The sequence below is a fragment of the Thunnus thynnus genome, chromosome 6, assembly GCF_963924715.1.
Source record: "Thunnus thynnus chromosome 6, fThuThy2.1, whole genome shotgun sequence".
NCBI classification, from domain to species: Eukaryota; Metazoa; Chordata; class Actinopteri; order Scombriformes; family Scombridae; genus Thunnus; species Thunnus thynnus.
In genome coordinates this window covers 21,558,280-21,583,198 of record NC_089522.1, presented here as the reverse complement: position 1 = coordinate 21,583,198, position 24,919 = coordinate 21,558,280, and the positions used below count along the sequence as shown (strand labels likewise).

Here is a 24,919-nt window from a genome sequence, read left to right as displayed (position 1 = left end):
CCCTTTAAGATCTCAGTTTTATAACATTAATAAAAGTACAACATTTTGAGCCCAAATTGGCTCTTCATCAGATACAGAGGATCCTAGTTGTGCCAGTACCGCACATGTTTTAAGAATATTTACAAATCTAGTCAGCATGTTGGGCATGCGTAACTGCCAGTAAGTATTTTCAACTCAATCATGACCTGGATCCCTTCCTGCTGCCTACAAGCACATTTATTCTGCTCATTACGACTAAAACATTTCACAGTAACTCAACAAAGATACCACACAGCTCCAAACACGTCTTCACATCAGAATGCGGACCTAACAAACAGGTGGGGTCTGGAAATCTAAGAAAATAAGAGCTAATATCTGTATTTATAATACTGTAATTCTTTTACTAAAAATTACTACAGTATTATGCTCAGCTCAAAATTTCCTTACTCTGTGAACACACCTATACACACACTTGATCGGTGGACAGACGAGACCTATTAAGCTGACACATTCCCGTTAAGATGTTACCATCTCATTTTTCCTTCACTGTATTTGATTTCAGACAAAGACATTACCTCCTTGTGTTACTGCGGGCTTCTCCCAAGTCCAGTAAACACTTTTATAAGGGACTGGATTTCACAATCAATAATCACAGACTGTCTGCATCTGAGCAGCCAGCAATAATAAAGGCTCACAGCCAGACATTCAAGGCCGTGTTAGAAACTGAGAGCTCGCTCTATCACTGGGATGTTTGTGCTACCTGCAAAAGGGATGAGAACCAGCAGCTGAGCCATTTGCCAGCCTGTGAAGCAACTCCAAGTATATATATATCAACCTGTGTCCTCAGCATAACATATTCCAAATGTGTTTTGTGCATGTGAGATAAATGAGTTGTGCCTTTCATGCTATGAACTGCATGCAGGAGCAGAATACCATATTTGTTACGTAAAAAAGCAAATTGAAAAGGCTCAACCTTTGTATATGGACATTAGAATCAAAGGCACAGAGCTAAGATCAACAACAAAACTAAACCACATACAGTATGTCTCACATGAATACATGTGAGGGATGAGTGCTGGGAGGCTACATTAAAACCTTACATTCTCTGGGGACAGATTTGGAGAGCAGAGCAAGAAATGTAATAAAACAAACTGCCAAAAGCATCAAAGTCATTTTTAAACAAACACAGGCATAACTTATGATGGTCAGCTTTACATCAGATGGATTTATTTACCATTTCTGTTGTGCATGAATCTGGAGAAGATTCTTTCAGGAGTTTTCATGGTAAACAAATACAGTTTTGTTTATATGCAGCACTTCTCAAGAAAATACATTGTGTCTTGAGGCCTGATGAACATGTTGAATGCATTGCTGACTTTAAAAATGTTTTTTAATGAAACCTGCATTATTTACATTAGATTGTGGTCTTCTTCTCCTTTTCTTCAGTCAATTTTGCTAATATAGCACATTATCGCCACCAACTGTCAACTCTCTGCAGCTGGCAGGAACATATATCACTCCCTCTGCTTGTAGCATGCAGAGCGCGAGCTGGTAGAGCACAAAATACAAACATCATAACATTGCTCTACAGCACCACTTGTGATAAAAAAAATCTTTCTTTCAAATGCATTAAAAATCTCTCCACCGCAACCTGCTGACACAATGCAGCAGCTTGGATTCCAAACAGTGTGAATAGAAGAAATCATGTGACCATACTTATCACAACAATTAATCTCTGAACTTTTAATCAAAGAGATGAAACATTTTAATGAGTTTTATTAAGATTAGGGGGCATTTTTCCTATCTTTATTCAAGAGCGTGGTCTTTCAATTTGAGAACATAATTTATTGATTTCACGTTCAGATTTTGTAATGCTTTCCCACAAACCCTGCCCTCACACTCAAATAGCACCTGCTAGCACTTAGATTTACTCTGCTTCGGCTCAAACTGTGTGCTTGTACTCAGATATATTGTTGCTTGCACAGATTTCCTGCTCCAGCCCTTCTCCTCACACTCCTCACACGCTGCTTCTGTGCACTCATGAAACATCTGCTCTCAAATTTCTGCTCTACTCTCAGATTTTTTGTGCAATAACCCTGTCAAAACCCCCAACCAATAGAAGGCCAGATGTAGTGTTGACCAATGAAATGATCCCTACCTCCTTGTGAGTGCGTTTGCTTTACTCCTTAGAGTGTCCCATAGGACAGGCAGTTACTCTTTAACCGGGCTCATCCACCCTCTAGGGCTGTATTAAATGTACCCTTGCTTTCTTGTACAAGTTTTGGAATAAAAGGACAGTTAATATATATACCAGTACCTGTACTTTTTACTATAATAGCTACATATAATAGTAGCCATATAGCACCCCGGCCTCCCGTTGGTGTGCTAGAGGAGAAAACGACATCACCTTCATGACTCAGGAGCAGGAGTGTAGCAGATCACCAAAGTCCAGGACTGAAAGTAAGTTTTTTCTTTTAATGGTGCTATTACTTCCTTCAAATTGAATTGGTTAAATCATACTTGTGGCACAAGAATACATCCATAATAATATGTTCAGCTCTCAAGTGTTGTGTGTTACATGAACACTGTTGCAAGGCAACAGATATGAAACATCAGACGTTACTTCTGTGGATGTTACTATGCGTTCTACAACCAGCTTGGGCGTGTTGGATTTCACTGGCAGATCCACACATCACCAACCCAGGTACTCTCAACTATGCCCAGACTGACCTTTTGGAGCTACGACATGCTTTCTGGAAAATACCAGCATTGCCACTCCTGATTGCGGATGTGTCTGTTTCCACATTTGGAGGAAAGGGGGATCAAGAGGAGGGATTAGAAAGAGGTTGAGGAAAAGAGTAAGTATGCTCCCATTACCTGTTTTTATTCTATAAAATGTGCGCTCACTATGAAATAAAATGGATGAACTCTCTGAGCTGATCAAATATGGCTCAGACAAACTGAACACAAGCATGTTTTGTTTCACTGAAACATTGTCTGAGGACATTACAATGAGTTTAGATGGATTTACATTAATTTGTTTTGAACACTAGAAAAACGGGAGAATCAATTGGGGGCGGGCATTGCATGGCTGTGAGTGACGAATGGGCAACCGACATTACAGTTCGTGAGACTGACTGCTCATGGCACTACGAAATTATGACTGCTCGTTCCGTCCTTACTATCTACCTACTAGTACATTTTCTCAAGCGTAGAACTTCTGTATTCCTACGCATGCCGTGCACTGTATTACAACGCAGATCAGCTGTTTGGGACAGAAAGTGCTGTTGTGGCATAATACAGTGTGTGGCATGCGTAGGAATATGGAAGTTCTACAGTTGAGAAAATGTAGTGCCAAAGGAAAGGGCTGTCTGATGGCAAAGTAAAGCTGTGAAAATATTAGAAATCTAGCCTGCATTTAAACTGATATTGATTTTTTTAAGTGGGCCTTTATTTAGGTGGCTAAAATACATTTTGCTGCTGTCCCCGTCCACAGCATTACATTGCTTAGCTTCCATGCCGATACTCCTGTCTGCTTCTCCAAACTGGGGGCGTTCAAACCCCCATTTACGGCAGGGGATACACTGACTATGAATAAGTACCTCATTCAACCCCACTAGAAAAAATACAAATTATCCCTTTAAGAATTTCTTCATCTTTATCAGTAACAGACCCCTCGTTGTTCAACTGTAAAGCTAGTGCTTAATGTCTGCAATGTAACTACCCAGCAAACATTGGTGACGTTGTGTCCATGGCCAAAAATGGTTCCAGTTGGACACCAAAACACAGCAACATGGAAATTAAATGCAAATCATGAAACCCAAGTCAAATTGCTTTTTAGTGGACATGTGCACATATTTGGAATGCAGATATACATGTCTAAGTTTCAATTTCTCCTTCTAACGAATATGGTCTGGTTCAATTTGGGTTTAAAAACTGTTGTGAGCAGATGGTGTTGTCCTTTCCATGTTCAATAAAAGTCCACCTGGACCTGACTTCAAAAACACTTCAAATACTTCTCAAAGTTTCGCTGTGGAACACACTTATGGGTGTGTTGTTTCGTATTTTTCATACAAAAACTTTTTATTTTTGTTCATTAATTGGTTGAGTGCAGATTGTCCGAGAGGGACATCCTCTGCCCATAGAATCAATGTCATTGTGCATTACAAGTTTTTAACAGTTAGGCAATGATGTGGTCTTAAACTGGGTTAATAAAAGTTACGAAGGGTTTATTATTGACTCAAATATCTTCATATTTTTGGTCATTCATGTTTGATATGAGCGAAGCATCACCCTGTCTTAGGAGAACACGCAAGCCAGCACGAGAGCTGAGAATGAGCTGAGTTAGAAAAAAAACAGGAACAAGAGAACAAAAACTGAGCAGGAATAAAACTGTTGGGTAAGTTTGCTTTTAAAGTTTGCTTTCATGTTCTATCATGTTCATGTTGCTGAAGAGTTCAGTGATTTAGAATCTCTGTTTTCCTCTGAGTTCAGAGGAGGACTGTCGGCAGCTGTTCACATCCTGGAATTAGCATTAGCTTGCTGCAGTGCCTCAGTATAAACATGAGCAAAGTGATTCAGATGGAATTAAAAGAGTTAAGAATTCAAACTGTTAGACTATCTACAAGAAGCTGTACTTTTCCAGATCATCTTTTTCTCGGTTTATCCTCATAAAATACTGTTGCACGTTAGTATAAACTCAGTGTGTTTCTGTAGTAATGATTGCATGTCTTGTATTAACTAAGATACTTCATGTGTTTGCAGTGTGTTTGTATTTATATATAATTTATTATCAGGATTATCTTGAAAGTGACACGTTAAAACGTATAACAGATGTCTGGGTCAGACAGGACGTTGGTTGGACCATTTTAGAACATCTAGCTTATTAAATTGTTAATCTGGACATATAGGATGTATAAAGCTGCAGAACGCATGCTGTGTACATAAATCTTGTACACAGTGAATAGCAGAATACCTGAATATGCACGTTGATGATGGTAACGACATATTTCGATGTTTCTGGAACGCACAGAGAAGACGTCTAGCTGGTGGCCTGGTAACATCCTGGACGTGGGCACAACTTCCATTTTGAACTATTTTTGAATCGTAATGGGATGTCTTGATGGGATGTTCAGACAACGGTCATTCAACGTCGCAGTGTTTGCTGGGTAAACACTACCCAGCAAATGTACGTAAAGTAGCTACAACACTTGAAAGCCAAGCATATTATCAATGGATATATTCTTGTGCCGCAAAATTTAACCCATTGAATTTGAAGGAAGTAATAGCACCATTAAAATAAAAAACTTACTTGAGGTCCTTGACTTCGGTGGTCCATGTTGACCAGCGATCCGCTAGACTTCCGCTCCTGAGTCATGAAGGTGACGTTGTTTTCCCCTCCAGCACACCAACAGGAGGCCAGTGTGCTATATGGCTACTATTATATATAACTATAATAGTAAAAGAAAACGTACAGGCGCTGGTATATACATTAACTGTCCTTTTATTCCAAAAGTCGTAAAGAAAGCAAGGGAAGTACATTTAATAAAACCTTTGAAGGTGGCAATGGATGAACCTGGTTAAAGAGAAACCGCTCATACAGGACACTCTAAAGTAAAGCGAACACGCCTGCAAGGAGGCATGGATCATTTCATCGGTCAACGCTACACCTGGCCTTCTATTGGTTGGGGAATTTTTACAAGGTTGTTGCATAAACAATCCGAGAACCGAGCAGATATCTGAGAGCAGATGTTTCACGAGCCTGAGTGCGAGGAGAAAGGCTGAAGCTGGAGCAGGAAATCTGTGCAAGCAACAATATATCTGAGTGCAAGCATACAGTTTTAAAAGAAGCAGAGCAAATCTAAGTGCAAGCAGGAGCTATTTGAGTGTGAGGGCAGGGTTTGTGGGAAAGCATTACAAAATCTGAGGGTGAAATCAATAAATCATGTTCTCAAATTGAAAGACCACGCTCTTGAGTAAAGATAAGAAAAAAAGCCCCATATAAAATCCTCAGCATAATCTCAGTGTCAAATACAAAATTCCAAAATCTTACCTAGATCACTCTCCAGGTCCTCCGTATGTATCCCTTCTTCTCCAAGGTGAAAGCAGGATGGAACAAAGAAAACAAAATGAAGAATAGAAAAGGGATGGATAGTAGGAGAGAAGTGGGTGGGGGATGGAGGAATCAAGAGCAAATAAAGAATGAAGTGACAGTCCAGAGAGAAGCAAATAGGGAAACAGAAACCCCTTAGAAACTCATAATAACAGCATGTAACAACAACTTGAGCTGTCTAGAGGTGTGGTGTGCCACTTTCAATTTCACCACTTGATGGTGCAATTTTGCAATCTGTGTTTTGAATTCTGAACCGGTCAACTGTTTTTACCAAGCATTTCTTGTTTAAGGGCTTATTAGTCATTTCTTTGTGCGATAGTAGTTGTGAAAAGAACCTAAAAATCAACAAATCTTACAATAAAATCCAAATCAAAACTCAGATAAAACATGTTTTCTAAATATGCTACTGAAAAATTAAGGACTTCACAATGTGACCACTAGGAACACAAGAAGAGCCCCATGTATGAGACCTCAAGCACCACCTACTGATTCCTAAACCAGTACACAGAAGTGTCAATGTACACTTTTATTGTGTAAATGATCTGTAGCAGCTTACCATCGTCATCACACTCTTCCAGAGGCCTGGAGGCTTTGTCTCTACACCGAGGATCCAGCCATGATGTAGTCTTTGTGTTGTGGCTGAGAGGAAACAAACAAGACAACAGAATAATTCAACACAGGCCGCCAAACCAACATATAAAAGCACAGCAGGGGCGCGTGAATGCATCAATAAGAATTAGAAAGTAAACCGTGTCAGCAAGTTTACAGAGGACAGAAGGCATCTGCTGCAGAGAGAAATGAGAACAACAGAGCAGGCAGGCAGAATATCAACAATAAGCCACCTGACTTTTCCCTCTATTGTTAAATCATGAACATACAGTAAATCAGTGATTGGAAAAATGAACATACAAGCTCTGAAAATACACAGCCATGTCCTGGTGGTGTGCCTTTGCTGTGCTGCAGAGAGGACAGAGAGGTGGAGGTAGTCAGGTGATCAGGATGTGATCTCCTTTAGAGATCGGGACATGCAGGGATTAACAGGAAAGCAGTGGCACCCAGGGGGCTGGGCAGGTTGGCTGGGGAGGCCTAAAAACCAAATAATGGGGGAAGACAAGCCACTGGACGAACAAAAGGGATAATAGTGCAGATAAAATACAGAAAACATCAACTACAGTATGAGCTCTGGTGAAAAAAATGCTCATTCAGGCAGTGCTAAGAGTGAATTCAGCAGGTCAAACTGTGAAGTGTTGCAGGTTGTCGATACATACTCTATGAAGTAAAGTTCTCCATTCTCAGTGTAGGCCATCTCCCAGTTTTCAGGCAGCGGGCCCAGCGGGTCTTCTGGAGAGACCTGCGGTTCTGCAAGGGTCTGCTGCCCACTTTCTGCGGTGGAGGTGGCCGCATTGTTCAGACCACAGGATGGAGCATTGTCACGTGCGGGGTACGGCCGGAGGATGCCGCCGCGGCTCTCATCCTGGTCGTTAGGGTTACCTGTGCACAACAGAGGAGAGGGGAAGAGACTACGCACTAAGGATCCTGGGTAACACAACAACACGGAACAACAATAAAAAAGAACAAAAACATGGTTTATGTCTCCTTCATTCAAAGAAAGAACATGAAATAAGCAGACATACACTTTAGCAAACATCATGCATCTTTAATTACATCAAACTCTCAGCCCTCCCCTTCCCCCTATCCTTTGGCTCCAGCCTGTTTCTAGTGTACTGAGAGGGCCCCGGGAATATGTTAATTCTTTCAACAGTCTTTCCCAAACTCTTTTGACCCCCACCTCGTTTTACCTCTCCACCCTTTTAAGCCTCTTTCTCCTAAAGCTAGCTATCCCAACCCCCCATTCCCACTCGTTCCCCAGTTCTGGCCCAATGTCCTCCACCACTTCCGTGGGCCTTTCAGGGTTGATCAAATGCTAATTCAACACTCTGGCAGCCTGGCAGGGGGACACAGAGAGGGCATAGATACAAAGTATCATGAGAGAACGAGAAAAAAACACCATCTCTTCAACCCACCAAAACAGGACAGAGCTAACAGAAGAGAGGAAAAAAATCGGAAACACTGACACTTGGGTGTAAAAGTTGTCACCTATTTTTCTTTTTTCAAATTTTATATTATGGAATTCATTTACATCTAGATGACAATTTGATAAAAATGTGTTGAAAATTTAAAAAAAAAAACCTGAGGTAGATACATTAATACCTGATGAATGTGTACAGATACTGTAGGAAATTTAAGGAGTAAAGTTGAGAAAAGTGAAAAGATGCGAGAGAAAATGATGAATCTTGACAATGTAGCCCGTAATCTACTTCTTCACCCACTATACCCCTCCTCACAGGCAGATGGCAGTGTTTGGAGGCTCACAGAAAAGGAATCAGCATCACAAAGAAATGATGTAACCGCCAGACACCCAGCGCCGTAGAACAGAGGAAAGGATCATAAACATACACACATTATCTTGCTCCTTCTGTTCTCCTGATCTTGAGCACACACGTATACACAGACACTCCTGAACAAGCATCCACTCGAGAACAAACAGATGGAAAACACTACACGCGCACAGACAAAGAAACCTGCAGATACAGAAACTTCAACAAACAGAAGAGAGGCCGGAGAGGTGCAGCGATGCCCTCACCTGTAAAACTGTTGTTCATTTCCGTGGCCTGGTCGTCATCGTCGTCGTCAGCAGGCACTACTCTGGCGTTTTGCATGTCATTGTAGGACTTTGTGCGCTTTGGGGTGGACTGCTGGGAGCCTGCATCACTGAGAATCACTGTCCCAATGACGGGCTGCCTTGGCGGCTTGGGGGTCCCATAATAGTTACCTAGGCAACAAGAAGGACATTAGCATGCTTGAGAGAGACACAGAAGGAGGGAGAAGGAGAAACCGAGACAGAAAGAGGAAGCTGGGGATAAAAACAGGCAGAGTGGGGGACAGAGATAGCAAGCAGAGGATCTATGAAACCTCCTAATCTTTTGCTGAGAGGAAAAGACATAAAGCTGGATCACAATGTAACCACAAATCTTGGAAATAAGCAGCTGGTGGGAAAGCAGAATGGTTCTAGTTTGTGTTATGGTCTGCAGGGTGTATTGTCTGGCAAAAACAATGGACCAGCTCACAACACCTGGCTTGTTTTAGTAGCGTTCTCTGGCTGAAACTATTAGTTACTGGTGCATTTTCAAAAACAAAGAATTTGTCAAGTTTTTCTGGTATGATAACAATCATGCATCCACCAATTCTTTGTAAACATGCTTATTTGCTTTCTTGACAAGAGTTGGATGATTAGATCAATACCACTTTCATGTCTGTACATTGAATATGAAGCTGCAGCAACCAGTTAGCTTAGCATAGCATAAAGACTGGAAACAGCTAGTCTGGCTCTGCCTGACGGTAACAAAATCTGCCAATCAGCTCCTCCGAAGCTCATTAATTGATGCCCTATATCTTGTTTGTTTAATCAAATGACAATTTGGGGTTGTGTGACTATTTCTTGACCGGACACAGTAACGTCTTAGAGGCTTTCTTGCTGAGACTTAAATGAAAAGATCTAAATCTCATGTTACTAAATATGAAGTTAGGACTGGAAGCAGCTAGTATGGCTCTATCCAAAAACAACTTGAGGCATCAAAACGGGAGTCCACAAACCAAAGGGTGACATAACGATGGCTCCATCCATTATTTTTTTTACTTATATAGTCTCTGGTTTCCAGTCTTCCAGTCTTGATCTTCTCATCTATCTATCACCAAGAAAGCGAATATGTGTATTTCCCAAAATGTCAAACCATTTCTTTAACAGTCTGACATTGACCGGGAATGTTGCTGCATGCAATCTCCTGTGAACTTTCTACCGGCTACTATCAAATAAAAAAGGCACAACTCTCCAGAAATACTTCCAAAGTTTTGAGATACATTATGAGAAGTTAATAATCAAATATGTTTCTATATAATCTTATATCCATAAAAAATTCAGATTTAGTTATGAATCAATAATCCAGGCTACCTCAGGTTATCTGGATGGCCACAGGCTCCTGTGGACAGGTATTTGACATTGTCTGCGTGAAAGAGAGAAACGTGCCAACACAGAGCAGAACCGGTGCCAAGCAGATTAATGTCGTAACATTCTCTCCCACCCGAATGAACACAAGCACACACCGCACACACACTTGTGTTAGACTTAGCCCTGCACAACACACAGCCCCACAAACAAACACACAATGCACACACACACACACGTGTGCACATGTTTACACACACAGGTTTGTGTCAGTATGAGACTTAGCTCTGCACAACACTGTCCTAATCAGAGTGAGAGGGGCAGATGTGGAGTGACCTGCTGTCTCCTGGATGCATCTACTCCCATCATGCACAGTCTAATCTGAATCAACTGAGTGCACAGTCTTACAGCCCTCCTGCATGTAGGGAAAAATAAATGTTGATTGCTGCTATGCTCATTGTATCTGTGGTGAATCAGGACACCTGCGCTCTCATGAGTCACACAGAATGTCAGTTATTGTCATGATGACGATCATGCTCACCGTCATACGTTCCTATTTCCAGTAGTGTGCCACTCTCTTCAAGTTCAAGGAAGTCCTCCACAGACAGAAAGTTGTAATCCACCCCTGGGACCTCTCCGTCTCGAGGAGGGCGGGTGGTACCTAAGGACATGAAAAAACAAATAAAGTTTAGGTGCCAGCCAATAACCAGTTAAAATTCAAGCCACGTGCTTACAGTTGACTGAAGGTGAAATCTGATTTTCCTCCTGGAAACACAGCAGGAAACACTTCTTATTCAATACGCTCCTCTCACAACTTCCACACCTATCATTAGGAGTTAAATGCATCCCAACATTCAGCCGGCTTTTTGAGATGATGACCAGTCACGGGGAAGAGTTTCCAAAGCAGGAAATGACAGAAATTGGAAGTCAAGAGGGTGTGATTGTAATTCAGCACGGTGATTGGAAGTGCAGTGACTGAAGAGTGGCTGCAAATATTATGTAAGGAAATTAAATTAAGGCTCGCATCTTTGAGCTATCTCACGGCCTCATTGGAAGTTGTAAAATAAAATAAAGGCTACCTTTAGCAGTCCTGGTACTATTATAAGTCCATCCATTTCTTCTTAAAGAGTCTAAGATCATAAAATGCACAGACATAACACTATTAGAGCCAACGTACTTTAACTGTTATTGATTGTTATACTGTAGGTTCATTGTTCCTGTTACAATGCCATTGCTAAACAGAAACACTTACTGCATTCTTTGCTGTTGTTAGGTTTATCTGTACGCTTTTCAGCCTGAGACAATATAAACACGGACTGATTTCTTTTGTGTCGTGAAATCAGAGAAAACACGAGACAAACTCAGATAACTGACATCATTATAACTGAATAGCAGATCTGATGAGATTCTCAATCAACGCTATTGTTTCAAATTCTGTGAAAAAGTAAACCAACATTAAAAATTTCCCTCGCATGCCTTACTGCTCTGAGCCTGAACCTCCACTGGAGTTAATGATTAGTGGTCTGCAGTGTTTTTACTTTGTAGTTGGAACACTTTGAAGCAGGACACCAGACAATGGAGACAGGGGCTATTGTGTCTCTCAAAAGGGAGATGAGATGACAGGCCAGATGGTTGACGGAAGTTGTAACCCATCTGTGATCAGGACAGGAGTGTTTGCATGCATGTATACACACACATAAATACATTGTACTCTCACACCCGTCTCTGTGAACCACTGTAGGTCAGACACAATGCTTCTCAGTGATGGTAAACAGATGTAACTTCCTCATGGATCATATTGTAATCTTTTCTTTTTAAGAACTATTTTAAAAATACCTAATCACTTTTTTAAAGAAGGTAAGAGCTGAAAGTTTACAGTTTATCTCTCTTCAACCTCTTTAACATCATCACTGTGTTCTAATCAAGACCGACGAGAAAGCTCATGATTTACACAAGGCTCTCTCTTGTTCAACTGTTTACCTGAGCCTCTCCAATGTAAAAGCTCACACTTCATCCCTCAGGGTACATCCAGCCCACAAACAGCTGATAATGAGCCAGTCTTTACTGTGCACTGCTCAGTCCTACACCTGCACTGCAAAGGCAAGAGTGATTCTATTTTTCTTCCTGCCACTTAAAAAAAAAATGATACTCAGGATAAATTGATAAAAGAGAGGCAATTTAGTTGACAGTGCTCAGACTGTGAGCGACAAAACAAATCCCTCACATGAAACTAAAAAACACAACAATTCATCTAACTGACCGTTTTACAGCAGCGCCACACAGGCAAAATACTGCTTTGTATTCACCTCAGTGGATCGCAATGAGATGAAAGTGAAGTTGTCTGGGAGTTTGAGTCATAGGACTGGGTGGTCCCATGGTGGGAGATGTTTCTGAGGCTCAGTGTGCTCTAATGATGCTGTCTGCTATGCAGGGAGTGGAGCTGTTATTCCAGGCTATTCCCCACAGTGGAGCACTCTGATAGGATGACTAATTCTGGTGTGCCTATAATACAGATTATTGAAGACTGAACACTGCCTCGTTATAACAAACCTTTGAGCTTCTGCTATGTGTTACGTCATTGGAAGGTTGGTGTAAAACAATTGTCTCTGAACATTCTTAACTTATCTAAGCTTTATTTGATGCCTGATGACGTTCCATGTCTATTTTGTACTGTTGATATATTAGAGAACGACTGCAGTGGTTTGATGATTCAACTTGCTCACGAAACTAAGCTGAGCTTTGGTTATGTAACACGGAAGAAGACTACAAATAGAAGTGTAGTCTTCTTCTATATAAAATCTTACCCAATTTCAATCCAATATGTCCTATACGATGTTGCATTGGGAGCAACATTTCATCATCGACCAACTGTCACCAAATTGTGACGTTTTTAATGAAGTCAAAACCATGGCCGCTCAACCACTGTAATACTTTGTGGAGATGCTGAGTTACAGTACGTCCAGCTGGAGTGCCACTGGTGCAACGCAGCTTACAGCTTCCTCGAATCAAAGCAAATTATACACTAGCCTAAAAAACCATTGAGTCCTGAAATAAACACTGTATAATTACTAAATGATCTTAATCTACATTAAACTTGTAAAACCACATCCCGCGGTAGGCAGAAACACAGAATTATCTTCTTCTTGTCACTCGACCCAAGTGTTTAAACCTAACCCCCTGAAAAACAATGTTTGCAGCATCTTTTCCTTCTGAAGCTTAAAAAAAATGAAAATCTACGTTTCAACTAGCAAAATTACTGACAGCCAGCAGTGAATTATGCACAAACAAGTAGAAGAAGTCCAAGAGACAATGACAGTGATGGTTCCAACTCAGTGTCCTGATGAGATGGTGTGGCCACAAGCTATGCAGATACCCAAATTAGCTTTACATGACAACCACATAGTACCGTATATATAGTACTATTACTGGTAGGGTTGCAACAAACAAATAATTTCCTTATCAATTAATCTGCCAGTTATCTTCTTGGTTAATCATTAGATCCATATTATGTCAGAAAGGCCCATAACACATTCCTAAAGCCTGAGGTGATGCCTTCCAGTTTCTCGTTTTGTCTGACCAACAGTCTGACACCGTAAGAGCTTCCGTTTACCATCACATACTAAGAAAAGCAGCAAATCCCCACAATTGAGAAACAACTGAAACTAGAGATTTCATTATTTCTTCATCAAAATAGTCATTTTTGTGGTGCTAGTGTTTATTGTTGCAAAAGAACCAGTGATGTGTTTTTAGAAAAGGCTATTCAATCAATTCTAATCATGAACTACACTGTCAAGTTTGGGAGATAATTCCTGTTCAATACCAGCAGCTCAGAGCAGAGAGAGTCTGAATGCTCTCAGTGTGCGACAGTTCCAGTGAGGTCAGACTCATCTCCTTACTATCACTGTGGATTGTCTCTATTTTCTCTGACCAGAGAAACAATGACTTGGCCATACTCAGCCCTGACCCCGGCTCTGATGAACTAACTTCCACTGACAGTCATCAATGGGCTCATTCTTTCGCTGTGAGAAACCAGCCAACGCACAAATGAACGGAAAAATGTAACACAAGCACATTTGGAAACGTTTTCGGTTTTGAAATACCACCAGACCCAACAGAGAGTAATCTTTGTTCAAAGACAAGTAGGGCTCTTATTCATCCAGAGAGCATACAAGACAGTATAAAAATGCAGGGGTGTTTTTCTCTTGAACTTTGATAGAAAAATCAGTCCAGAGATTTCATAAAGGCTGGGTATACAAGATGGGTACAATAACAGCAACAAAAAAATTCAATTCAATACAACAACAATACAACTCTTTTCAATAACTATTGCTTAAAAATAATTTAAGAGCTGAACCAATATCTCTCTGATACTAAACATTATAAGCCTCACAAACAAGAATTTACAACAAGTCTATTGCATTAGATTACTTCATGTGTCCACTCCCTGTATTTCTAATACTGTGGTTTTCCCAGTGTTACACGTCAGAGAACAACATTAAAAGCTTCATAAAGCCAACATCATACATTTCTAAAAATAATTATGATCACAACTGAAAGATCTTTTGGCTGACTGAACTGTGATATTTCTTTGAACTGTGGTGAAATTAAGATCTCTGCTGTCAACTTGCTTTTGGAAAAATCAAATATGACAGGCCCGGGTCTTCTTCTGTAGGCATCAAATAGACTCTTGAAAAGACACTTTTGCACACTGGGGTTCAAGTTTAATGGTGTCAGTAGGAATGATTATTCAATAAAGGAAAGGAGACAAATTCATCACATTTGTCCATGTTATTTAAGACAACACAGGCTGAGGTTTGGTTAGGTTTAGGCACCAAATCGACTTGGTTATGGTTAGGTAAACATTGTGGTTTGGGTTAATATTACCTCTAGGGGACCTTCGTGGTCATGCTTACAGTAATAACCATGTGGTTAAGATTACGTAATGACCATGGTCATGGTCAAAAGAAACAAACATTGACTGTTGGTAGAAAACAAACAGCTTTCTCCTGTTGCAAAGTCTGATGTCTGACACTCTCCCCACTTCATCCTTAACCTAAAGTCGTAATTATGGTCACTTCAATGTAAGTTAAATGTAAGTTTAAGGGGATTTGTTGAAAAGATTTATGCTGCCGTTTTTATTGAGAAGACAGTCTCTGTGGCTTCTTCTTGAGGCACCGGTTCGCCAAGTCTTTCATACGAGAGTGCAGGAGGACATCTTGTATGCACTAACTGTACATGCACAACATCTTTACAGACTTGTGGGAAAACATCTTTATGTATTATTTAGTGAGAGTTTAACACTCAGAAACTCAGCAAATCTTCTTCATCAGGACTGTGTGTGTGTGGTTTGATCAGATTTGACTGAAATGTATTACGTTGCTAAAATCTGATTGGTGTGCGGTAGTATGCAGTATCAACTTTTTCCAATTTAGCCACTTTAAACCAGTGACAAAATACAGAAATATCTCAAATGAAAACTGTGGCAGAGCCCAATGATCATAGTAAGAAGCTGATTGAGAAAATATGAACACATGCTCGCCTTACGCCAGGGGTGGATAGCACCATGAGCACTTTTCAGTGGCTGAAAGAAACTGTACAAGCTTGCTTGTGTGTCTGTGTCATTATTTATTTTTCATTATTACAGATTTTGTTTGCTTAGAATTGATCTGGTGTTCCAGTGTATTGAAGGTCTATATTTTCTCTCTTTGTGCTGTAATTTTCCATTTGGGAGACATAAAGACAATTCATGTTAAAGACTTATATCTGCCAACTTTCTCCCAATCTATTGTGTGTATAAAGAGCACAATAAACAATACACAAAGCAAAAGTGTAGTGTACAGTGATAGGCTCTTGCACGTTTTTATGACCGTTTGTTACAGATAGAGAGGCTTTATGCACATTATAGTACCCCAGACATACAGATCTTACTCAGGCTGGGGTTGCCACATGGACTTACAGCTGAGAGTGTACATGTTTACTGCTGGTTCAAGCTTTTGTTTCAAATCCACCGAATTACAACAGCAATACTGCATTTGGTAAAACCTGATGAAAGTTTTACCATCACAGAATAATTTACTGTACTCAACGTCTCTGTTCAGCAGTAACAGCACTCGCTGAGTAATTACTGACTGTCAAGGTTTACAGCCATCTCACACTGTTAAGACAACAATATTTACTGAAAGATCAATAATCGGTGTTGATAGAATGTACAAATATTCTTATTTATTACATAATAACAATGTTTGTATGCTAATTATGAAGATACAGCCAGGGGAGGGTTAGCTTAGCATAAAGTCTGGAAACAGGAGGATGTTGCTATGGTTACAGTTAGAGATGTTACATCCTGCTGAACTACTTTTTAGGATGGAAGTTTATGAATGTATTTTGTACCACAATAACTAATTCATCTACTTGTATGCAACATGCGTATGAACCAAGACCCTTCTTCAAAAACAAGACTAATAGCCTGCAGCTATGCTAGCAGCTATGTGAGCCTGCACAGGCACAGTGGTGCTTTGTGCTAAATGCTAAGGTCAGCATGCCAACATGATCACAATGACAATTGCTACCATGCTGATGTTTAGCAGATAGAATGTTTATCATGTTCTTAGTTTAGCATGTTAGCATGCTGACATTTACTAATTAACACCAAACACAAAGTGCAGCAGAGGCTGAATGTCAGTTTTTTCAGGTATTTGGTCATAAACCAAAGTGACATGAATATCTGCACCAAATTTCATTCCAGTCCATCTCATAGTTGTTGAGATATTTCAGTCGGTACCAAAGTGGTGGACAGACCAGCTGACACTAACATCCCTGGAGCCAACCTGCAAGTGTGGCTAAAAAAATCTGAAATACAATATAGAGATGGCAGCACGACTGCAATTTAACTAGATTTTGCGCAAAATAAGCTGCAATTAATTGTTGGAAATTTAGATTAATAGTCATGTGACACCATGTATTTTGTGAAAAGAGTACAACCCGCACCAATGTTTGACTTGTAGCTCACAAATTCCCTTTTTAAAAAATACCAGCGTTTGTGTTACAAAATGACAACCTGATTATGTCGTCTCTTTACAACAAAACAGGAAGTCACCACACTCTTATAGTTCATTACTACTGTATTGGGTTTGGCAATATGCTGATATATACCATGACTCGATAGAAAGTTGTCTACCATCAGAGATCTTGCTATACCATTTATACCAACATAACCATCCTTGGGACATCTCTGGTTGTATTAGCCTGCAACAGAGGCAATGTAGCAAGACATAATGCATCCATAATATAGCTTTCAAAAGGAAAGGAAAAAAAAATCATTAACCAAAGCTGACTGTAGTTTTACTTTGCTTTTTATTGCGTAATGAATAAATATAATTCTCACTGTATGCTCAGCTTTATTTATGAGCATTTTGTGTCTCTCCTACTTTCTCGCACCATCTCTTGATTCGTTGTTTGTATCTCATTTTTCTTGCTGTGCCTCACCATTAATTCCTCTCCTTTCATCTTCATGTCATGCTACAAAAAAGTCAAGTTTCTCTAATCCTGCTTGTCTTCCTGCTTTTGAAAATATTCACAGGTTTAAGTGGGCGGACACATCAGTGGCCACTAGGTGTGACGAGGTGTCCATAACAATATGGATGTTTTGGAGGGTTGGGGAACCAAATCCTCAACATCCAATCATTATCAATCCTTGTCTTAACAACTACATCCATTAGCAGCTCAGTTCGTTCCCACAGGGAGAACAAGGGAGGCAGTGCAGGGCTGTTGTGACAGGGTGCATCTGCGGAATGGTGGAACAACGGAGAGACGAGAGAGGGAAAGAGGACGACACATGACACACACAACAGAAAAAAAAAGAAAAACAATCACCTAATGGGCACGTGAAATCCCTGGCTCAACAAACAGCTCGCACTTTCTCCCTTATTCTCACCTCTCGCTGTCTGACAAACAACCCTCACACCACCGAGGAGGCAAACACACAAACACAGCACCTCTGGCTCGTTGTGTGGCACACTCTCTGTGCTCGTTCTCCTCACATCTCCACTTTCATCTTGTCTGGGAATCGTGTTATTGAGTGAGTAGCATCTCGCTCCCTTTCTCACAAGGAAGAAGCTGGATGTGAGCATGCATGCGTGCCTGCGTGTGTGTGTGTGTGTGTGTGTGTGTGTGAGAGAGAGAGAGGTATTGATCTAAGCACTGCTAAAAGGATAAAGGAGTCCAGGCAAGCCTGTCCTCGCTTCTGTCACGTCATCAACATGGTCTCTATGTGTCACTGTGCTGCTGCAGAACCTAAAGCTCTCTCTGTGCGTTGCAGTACTGAAACGAGCGATCGATGAATTGATTTACTTTGTTCGACAGAAAATTAATTGACAAGCTTTCTGAGAAACGAGAAATCGTTTTAGATCCCTAAACAAGCAAAAATGTCAAACATTTAAATTAGAGCTGCAACAACTAATTGATCAGTTGATCAACATGACAATTGAATAATCATTTCAGTCATTTTTCGATCAAAAATGACAAAACATTTTCTGGTTCCAGTTTCTCTTATGGGAAGTGATTTGCTGTTTTTCTGAATATCTTAAGGTTTCGGACTGTTAGTAAGACAAGACAAGCAAATTGCTCTAAGATATTGTGAATGCAAATTTTTTGCTATTTTTTTAACATTTCATTGACTAAATGATTAATTGGTTATTTAAGAGAATAATCCACAGATTAACCGATAATGAAAATAATTGTTAGATGCAGCCCTAAACTAAATATCTTTGGGTTTTGAACTGTTGGTCACAAAGAACAAGCAACATAAAGATGTCACCTTAGGCTCTGGAAAATTGTGATTTGCTTGCCATTTTTACTATTTTCTTACATTTCATGGGCAAAGTCAAAACATGAAGTGGATGAACACAATATGAATTACTATACAACCCAATGCAATAACATTGCCAAATATAGAGGTGTTAATTTAACTCCGTGGCCTCAAAATTTTGAGACCACAGTTGACATGGTTTTTGTACTAGATTGCATTGCACTGTAAGGTGTTTGTGTTATTGTCCCCTCCTATATAGGAAGTAGAGGGTCAAAAAGAGCTGTTTCATGAGCCAAACCTATAAGCTATAAGTAATGTTGCATGTCTACTCACTTTTCATCCTCATTGTATTCTCTGCTTGATTTAGCTACCGCTCTGAATATGCAGCAGAATGACATTTACAGTAAACACACATATGGATGCAGGTATGAGCATCTACACTGGTAGAGCAACACACACACACACACACACTATGAGACAGACAAGACACAGATAGAGACACAGATAGAAGTGAGAAAGAGTGTGTAAACACATATACAGTTTATTCAGAATGTGGACTATAAATAGCAGGTTGTGGAAGCCAGTTTCTGTCCTCACTGGCAGTTCATAAAAAGCTCCGGAGCAGGGGACATGTGTCCCTGAAGTGGCCTGTTTGAGTGCATGCTATGACCCACATCCTGTCTCCTAATACTGGGACACTCACTCACTCCTACTGAACACGCATCATAAACTGCAGGAGCATCTGAAGCTGTCCTAAGACATTAATTACAGACCTTGAGAGTTGCAGACCTTGGAGGAACGTTATCACCTTACAGTACAGAAGGTGCTCTGTGCATTTGAGTCATGACGGTCATTTTTATATGAACTGGTAATCTGGCAATCTAGAGAAATCTATCATTTTCAGCTCTGTCATGGCCGAAGAGTTTAGGGGATGTACGAGAAGATCAGGATCACAGAAAGAGACCGACGTGAAGTGCAGTATAGCAGCATCATCTCTCAGCGAGGTGTCACAGAAAGCAGCAAAATGCACTGATAAGACTGATATGGTCTTTATCTCTGAGCTTTTGAACAAGCAAACAGCAGCTGTAGTGAAGGAGTTGGCCTTCCTGCAACTACATGGCAGCAACAATGTCCCAACAGTAAAGACATAACACATGACAAGACAGCAGCTGATTGATTTGTCCATTTTCTCTCTAGATTACTAAACAAAACAAGTTATTTTTCTAGGACAAAGATCATTGTACTGCAGTTTTGTTGTGAAATGACATATAAACCTGCTTTAGATGAGACTGTAGGGAAAGAAGAAGTTTTTGATTATTTTTGCACTTAATTAAAATCTCACTTCCACCTGAACCAAAACATGTCATATAAGTAATAATCACTCTAAACTTGATTTCATCAGCATTTTATTAACTTTGACTGGGACAAAATCTAGAAGAGTTCCCCTTTTTTCAAATGTTTTTGAAGGCTTCAGCTAATGTACGCTGTAAACATGAGCTGCAGCTCTAGTGACAAAACATTTAGAGGCCTTTTCATCTAGCTTCAGAGGAAAGCAGATTCTTAGGCCATCTGGCTACTGAATCTTTTAAAATGCACAAGGCTCAACTTTGACTGCTTTGGCAGCCACAAATTCATATTTTCCTTCTTATAATGCTCCGCATCATTCGGCATTTCATCGTAACAAATACTGAGCTAATATAAAAGTGACACTATTTGCAAAATGGTCAAGAAAAGAAGACAATGTGTAGCAACAATGTGGAAAAAAAGACACATTTTTGTATGAAACGAAGTTGCACTGCAGCCCTTTCTGTTGGTCTGACGCAACCTGTGCAAGTTTGTACTAAAAGGGAAGCTGCTATCTGTGGAGACTGACTAAATATTTCATTCATGTAGCTGAGTGAATGTTTGTATTGTCTTAAAGTGGCTCAAGCCTGCCAGAGATCTACATGTACGAACATGAGTAGATGGCTGAAGGATTAAAATATGAGAATCATATTTTTGAGCTTATTTTGGCAGTGAACAGGTTATAAGCGCATCTCAAATTACATTTTATGAGTCTTCAGATAGAGTCTGCCTTTAAACGCCTTTGTTTTTAGCCATGATAGTCGTGTGGCTCTATATGGCAGTGCCAGTCAGTCGGTTCACCACTTTGGTTCAGATTGAAAAATATCAGCAATTATTTGATGGACTGCTATGAAATTTTGTACAGACATAAATCCTACTGACTTCTGTCATCTCCTGACTTTTCATTTAGTGCTATGATGAGGTTAACACTTTTGGGGTTTATTATATAATATCTCTACAACCGGATGGACTGCCATGAAATTGGGTACAGACACTCATGTTCCCCTCAACTGTACTAACTTTAGTGATCCCCTGACTCTTCCTCGTGTGCCATCATCAGGTCAAATTTTTTATTTTTCCAATACTTTGCTTTATGGCCAAATTCCAGCAAAACCATTTATATTCCCATCAGCCTCAGCCGTACTTTGTGTTCAGTAGTAATTGGCAAATTACACACTAAAACACGATGGTGAACAATACCTGCTAAACATCAGTATGTTAGCAATGTCACTGTTAGTGTTTTGAATCAGTGCTGTGCCTAAGTACAGAGTCACTAGCATGGCTATAGACTCTTAGCCTTGTTTATATACATATTTTATAAATTCAACATAACTGATCATTGATTTTAATATTTGATCAAGTGATAAAACCCACGTCAACACTGTACTTTGTCTATTTACTGAATCTGCTGCCATTGTTTTTCCACATTAAGTCCTTTGTTAGTTGAGCACCTACTTTGCAGAAGAAGTAGCGACAGCACACTCTACTGCATTTATTTACACCAACTACACAGACTATTTACTGCACAGACTAACAACTGGACTTTATTTATACTATATCACTAAACACAGCCTGAAAATGAACTCTGATTCAGACACAGCACATCTGTAGACTGTGTTTCATACTATTGTTTCACCTGAAACTGACATTATACAGTCACTTGCATGCATGCATGCTTCAAAAGTCAAAAATAAAAAATGTGCTCGTATTGTTTCTATTTTTTCTAAAAGCTGCGGTTAGGCAGAACCTGTATCATTATTTCTCAAGGGAAGTGTCACAATAAGCCTCTTAAATGTCACCTTTTTGACTGAAAGGTAACATGTATCTCTACATCCTCTGCTGTCTTTCCTGACCTGGCCAGTTTAGTCCAATGCCACCTGAGGCCAAGACAGCCTGAATACCTCTCCATCCACACCTGCATGAACTCCCGCTCTCCTAAGATCTTTACTCATCCATCAATTGTCATTGGGGACATAAACTGCATATGTCCATAATAATGCCAGTGAAAGCAAATGTTTTGTGTTTGTGAAATAACAACAAACAGAAAACCACATGCACAAACAAAGACAACCACAATCATACACACACACACACAGACAACTCCAGGTGAAAAAACGTCCTCCTGTGTATTAACAATAGGCAGTTGGCTGACAGTACTCTGGTTGATATCTGATACCCTCAATCGCCTTCCTGCTGTTAATGGTCTGGGGAGCTTCCACTCATTGTCTAACACAGACATACACACAACTCGTAGACACAGACAGGGACACACGCACACCGGTTCAGTCAAACATCTGCTGTTTTTAACCCCTGCTGGTTGGAAGTGTGAGCGTGGCGTTTGGAGGGGGTGGGGGGGTGGGGGGGACACGTGAGACCGAGCAACTTCCAACTGACCTGAGAGTGAGATTATCCTGATTGAAGGAGTATGAATTATGCAGAGTCGTGCTTGTTTTTTAAGAAATGCTCTTAAAATGTGTAATATGAAATGGATGTTTTATATATTTGAATGAACGTCACAACTCAAAAATCCATAGCTACAGCATAAATTAGGGCGTGTTTCCAGGATAAACACACGCTTGGTGTTGACAGGGAAGTGTGTGTTATGAAAACAGAGACTGAGAGGTGTGACGCGAGAAGAAATTACGTGCATATCTCAGAGCAGACAGAGCAGAGAAGGAGCAGAGAAAGCAAACAATCACACAGGGAGTTAGCAGGGAACTCTCTTGGGCCTCTAAGCCAATTACCGGAGCGGCATTGATTGAGGCAGCACTTTAAGGCCTCATCTACACAAGTAGTCCCTTAATACACTGGTCAGATGATGGGAGCGTCTCAACCACAAACTATGGATAGATGGCCATTTGCATCCATTATGGTGTCAGTGGGACAAATCTTTTTAAAGATGCTAATAGGACTAATACAGAATATGTTTTTCAAATTGAGGCTTTCAGAAAGGTCTGAACATGGGTTAAACTTATATTAACTAACGGATGTATCACTCCATCTTCATGCTTGAAGGCTAGAAGTCTACTGCTACAGAGACGGACAGGTGCTGGACCTGTTTCCTCAGTCCTGCCTATCTGACCCGGACACCAAGGTGAGTATTACGTCCTGAGTGCCACGGCTGTGTTCAATCAGCACTTCCATCCCCCCATTAAAGGGATTGTTGGCCCATAATGATTTATGAAGGAGAACGGAGAGAGAATCAATGTAGCGGAGGCCCTCAGATTAATGATTAAGCAAATAGCAGGCCCACTCCAGATCCTATCAGGGGCCGGGGTGCTGCTCAGAGCACGTCATGCTATAGTAGGTTCAATTAACTACCGTGGGGTTGGGGAGGATTCAACTGCAAAGAGATGAAGCTGTGGTTCGTTGTTTCTTGCCTCTCACAGCGAAACACGCACACACACGTAACCATTCACACACTTCCAAAACTCACTATTAAACAGAATAAGTTCCTAAAAGATTTTCTGTCAACTATATCTGCAATATCACAAAAAAAGTGTCACTTTTATGTAGGGCTAGATATCAAACCTCAAAACTTTTTCTAGGAGTGCAAAGTACTGACAACAAAGGAAGTACAGAAGGATAAATTTTTTCAGATTCATACTATTATTTACTTATTCTTTAAATCAGACTTGATTGAATTCTGGATTTTGCCGTCTTTACACTGTTTTATTTAGGCGACGTACTTGTGTGACTGTCTGTATATATGAGAACTTTGGCTTCTTTTGTTGAATGAAAAAAAGGGGTTCTGTAGAAAAACATGCTTATATTTTTCAATGTAAGTTATCTAAAAGAGTATTGTTCCGGTGTCTTTTATCTCAGGTATCCTATTGGCACTATTATCAAGAATATTTCAAACAATACAGAGCCCTGCATTTATGGAAAGGCTAGCTTTCTTCATCAAAGAGCCTATTTTATTCTGTTTTTTATAAGAAAAGCAGGTTCCTTGCTGTGATTGTTTGAATAAAAGGATGATGGAGTTATTCATTAAAGAGGAACAGGACAGAGGGAGAGAGAGGCCAGACACACAATACTGCCACTGCCCAACACAACAGGCCATTCTTTCAGCTCGCGCCACAACACTCCTCACAGCTGAGTCCCAGCCACTATTCTCCTGCTGTTCCCCCTGCTCCCTCCCCATCTCTCTCCCCTTTCAATATGGGGGAGAAGAATGAGGGAGGGGCTGAAAATTAACAGTGGGCAAGCACATTCAATCTGAGGCGTCATTAAGCTGGAAATCTTGTAAAATTGCACAAAAGATGGCAGGGTTTTTTTTTTTTTTTCCATGTCTGACAAACCACTCTTTACTGGAGAAAAAGCCAGATGAAACGGGGGGCAAGGAGCTTTAAATAAAGAGTAAAGCTGAGAGGCGAGAGCTGATGCACAAGGAAGGGTGACTCAACACATAGGAGGTGAAAATGAAGAGAAGGAGGAAAGAAAAAGAGGCACACAGAAAAGATGAAGGAGAAGATGTGGCAGGCTCGGGGAATAATGTCCTCTAACAGCAGGCGAGCATGTCAACAGATCGGTGTTTAAATTCAACCCCTAACCAAACACCATCTCAGACAGACAAACATGCATATGTGTGCACACACAGATCCGCCATCATCACAGACACACGGCACAACACATCACAGCTCATCAATATCAGACCACAGACCTGCATAGGTAC

At 40.4% G+C, this 24,919-nt stretch overlaps 1 protein-coding gene and 1 long non-coding RNA gene across 15 annotated transcripts in view; one reads left to right on the top strand and one right to left on the bottom strand.

Moving 5' to 3' along the window:
- LOC137184680 (membrane-associated guanylate kinase, WW and PDZ domain-containing protein 1-like) overlaps window positions 1-24,919 on the bottom strand; it is a 96,898-nt gene that overhangs the window by 28,332 nt on the left and 43,647 nt on the right. For 5 of the 14 annotated variants that reach the window (XM_067592591.1, XM_067592583.1, XM_067592582.1 and 2 more), the window contains 6 exons: window positions 10,636-10,755; window positions 8,736-8,924; window positions 7,360-7,627; window positions 7,001-7,048; window positions 6,648-6,730; window positions 6,032-6,070 (listed from right to left, as the gene is read on the bottom strand). In XM_067592591.1, coding sequence (XP_067448692.1) covers window positions 6,032-6,070; window positions 6,648-6,730; window positions 7,001-7,048; window positions 7,360-7,627; window positions 8,736-8,924; window positions 10,636-10,755 — 747 coding nt within the window. The remainder of the gene's footprint in view (window positions 1-6,031; window positions 6,071-6,647; window positions 6,731-7,000; window positions 7,049-7,359; window positions 7,628-8,735; window positions 8,925-10,635; window positions 10,756-24,919) is intronic. The other 9 variants (XM_067592593.1, XM_067592592.1, XM_067592581.1 and 6 more) reach the window with 5 other exon arrangements.
- Window positions 1-24,919, top strand: part of LOC137184681 (uncharacterized) — a 90,227-nt gene that overhangs the window by 50,148 nt on the left and 15,160 nt on the right. The gene's annotated exons all lie outside the window — the stretch shown is intronic.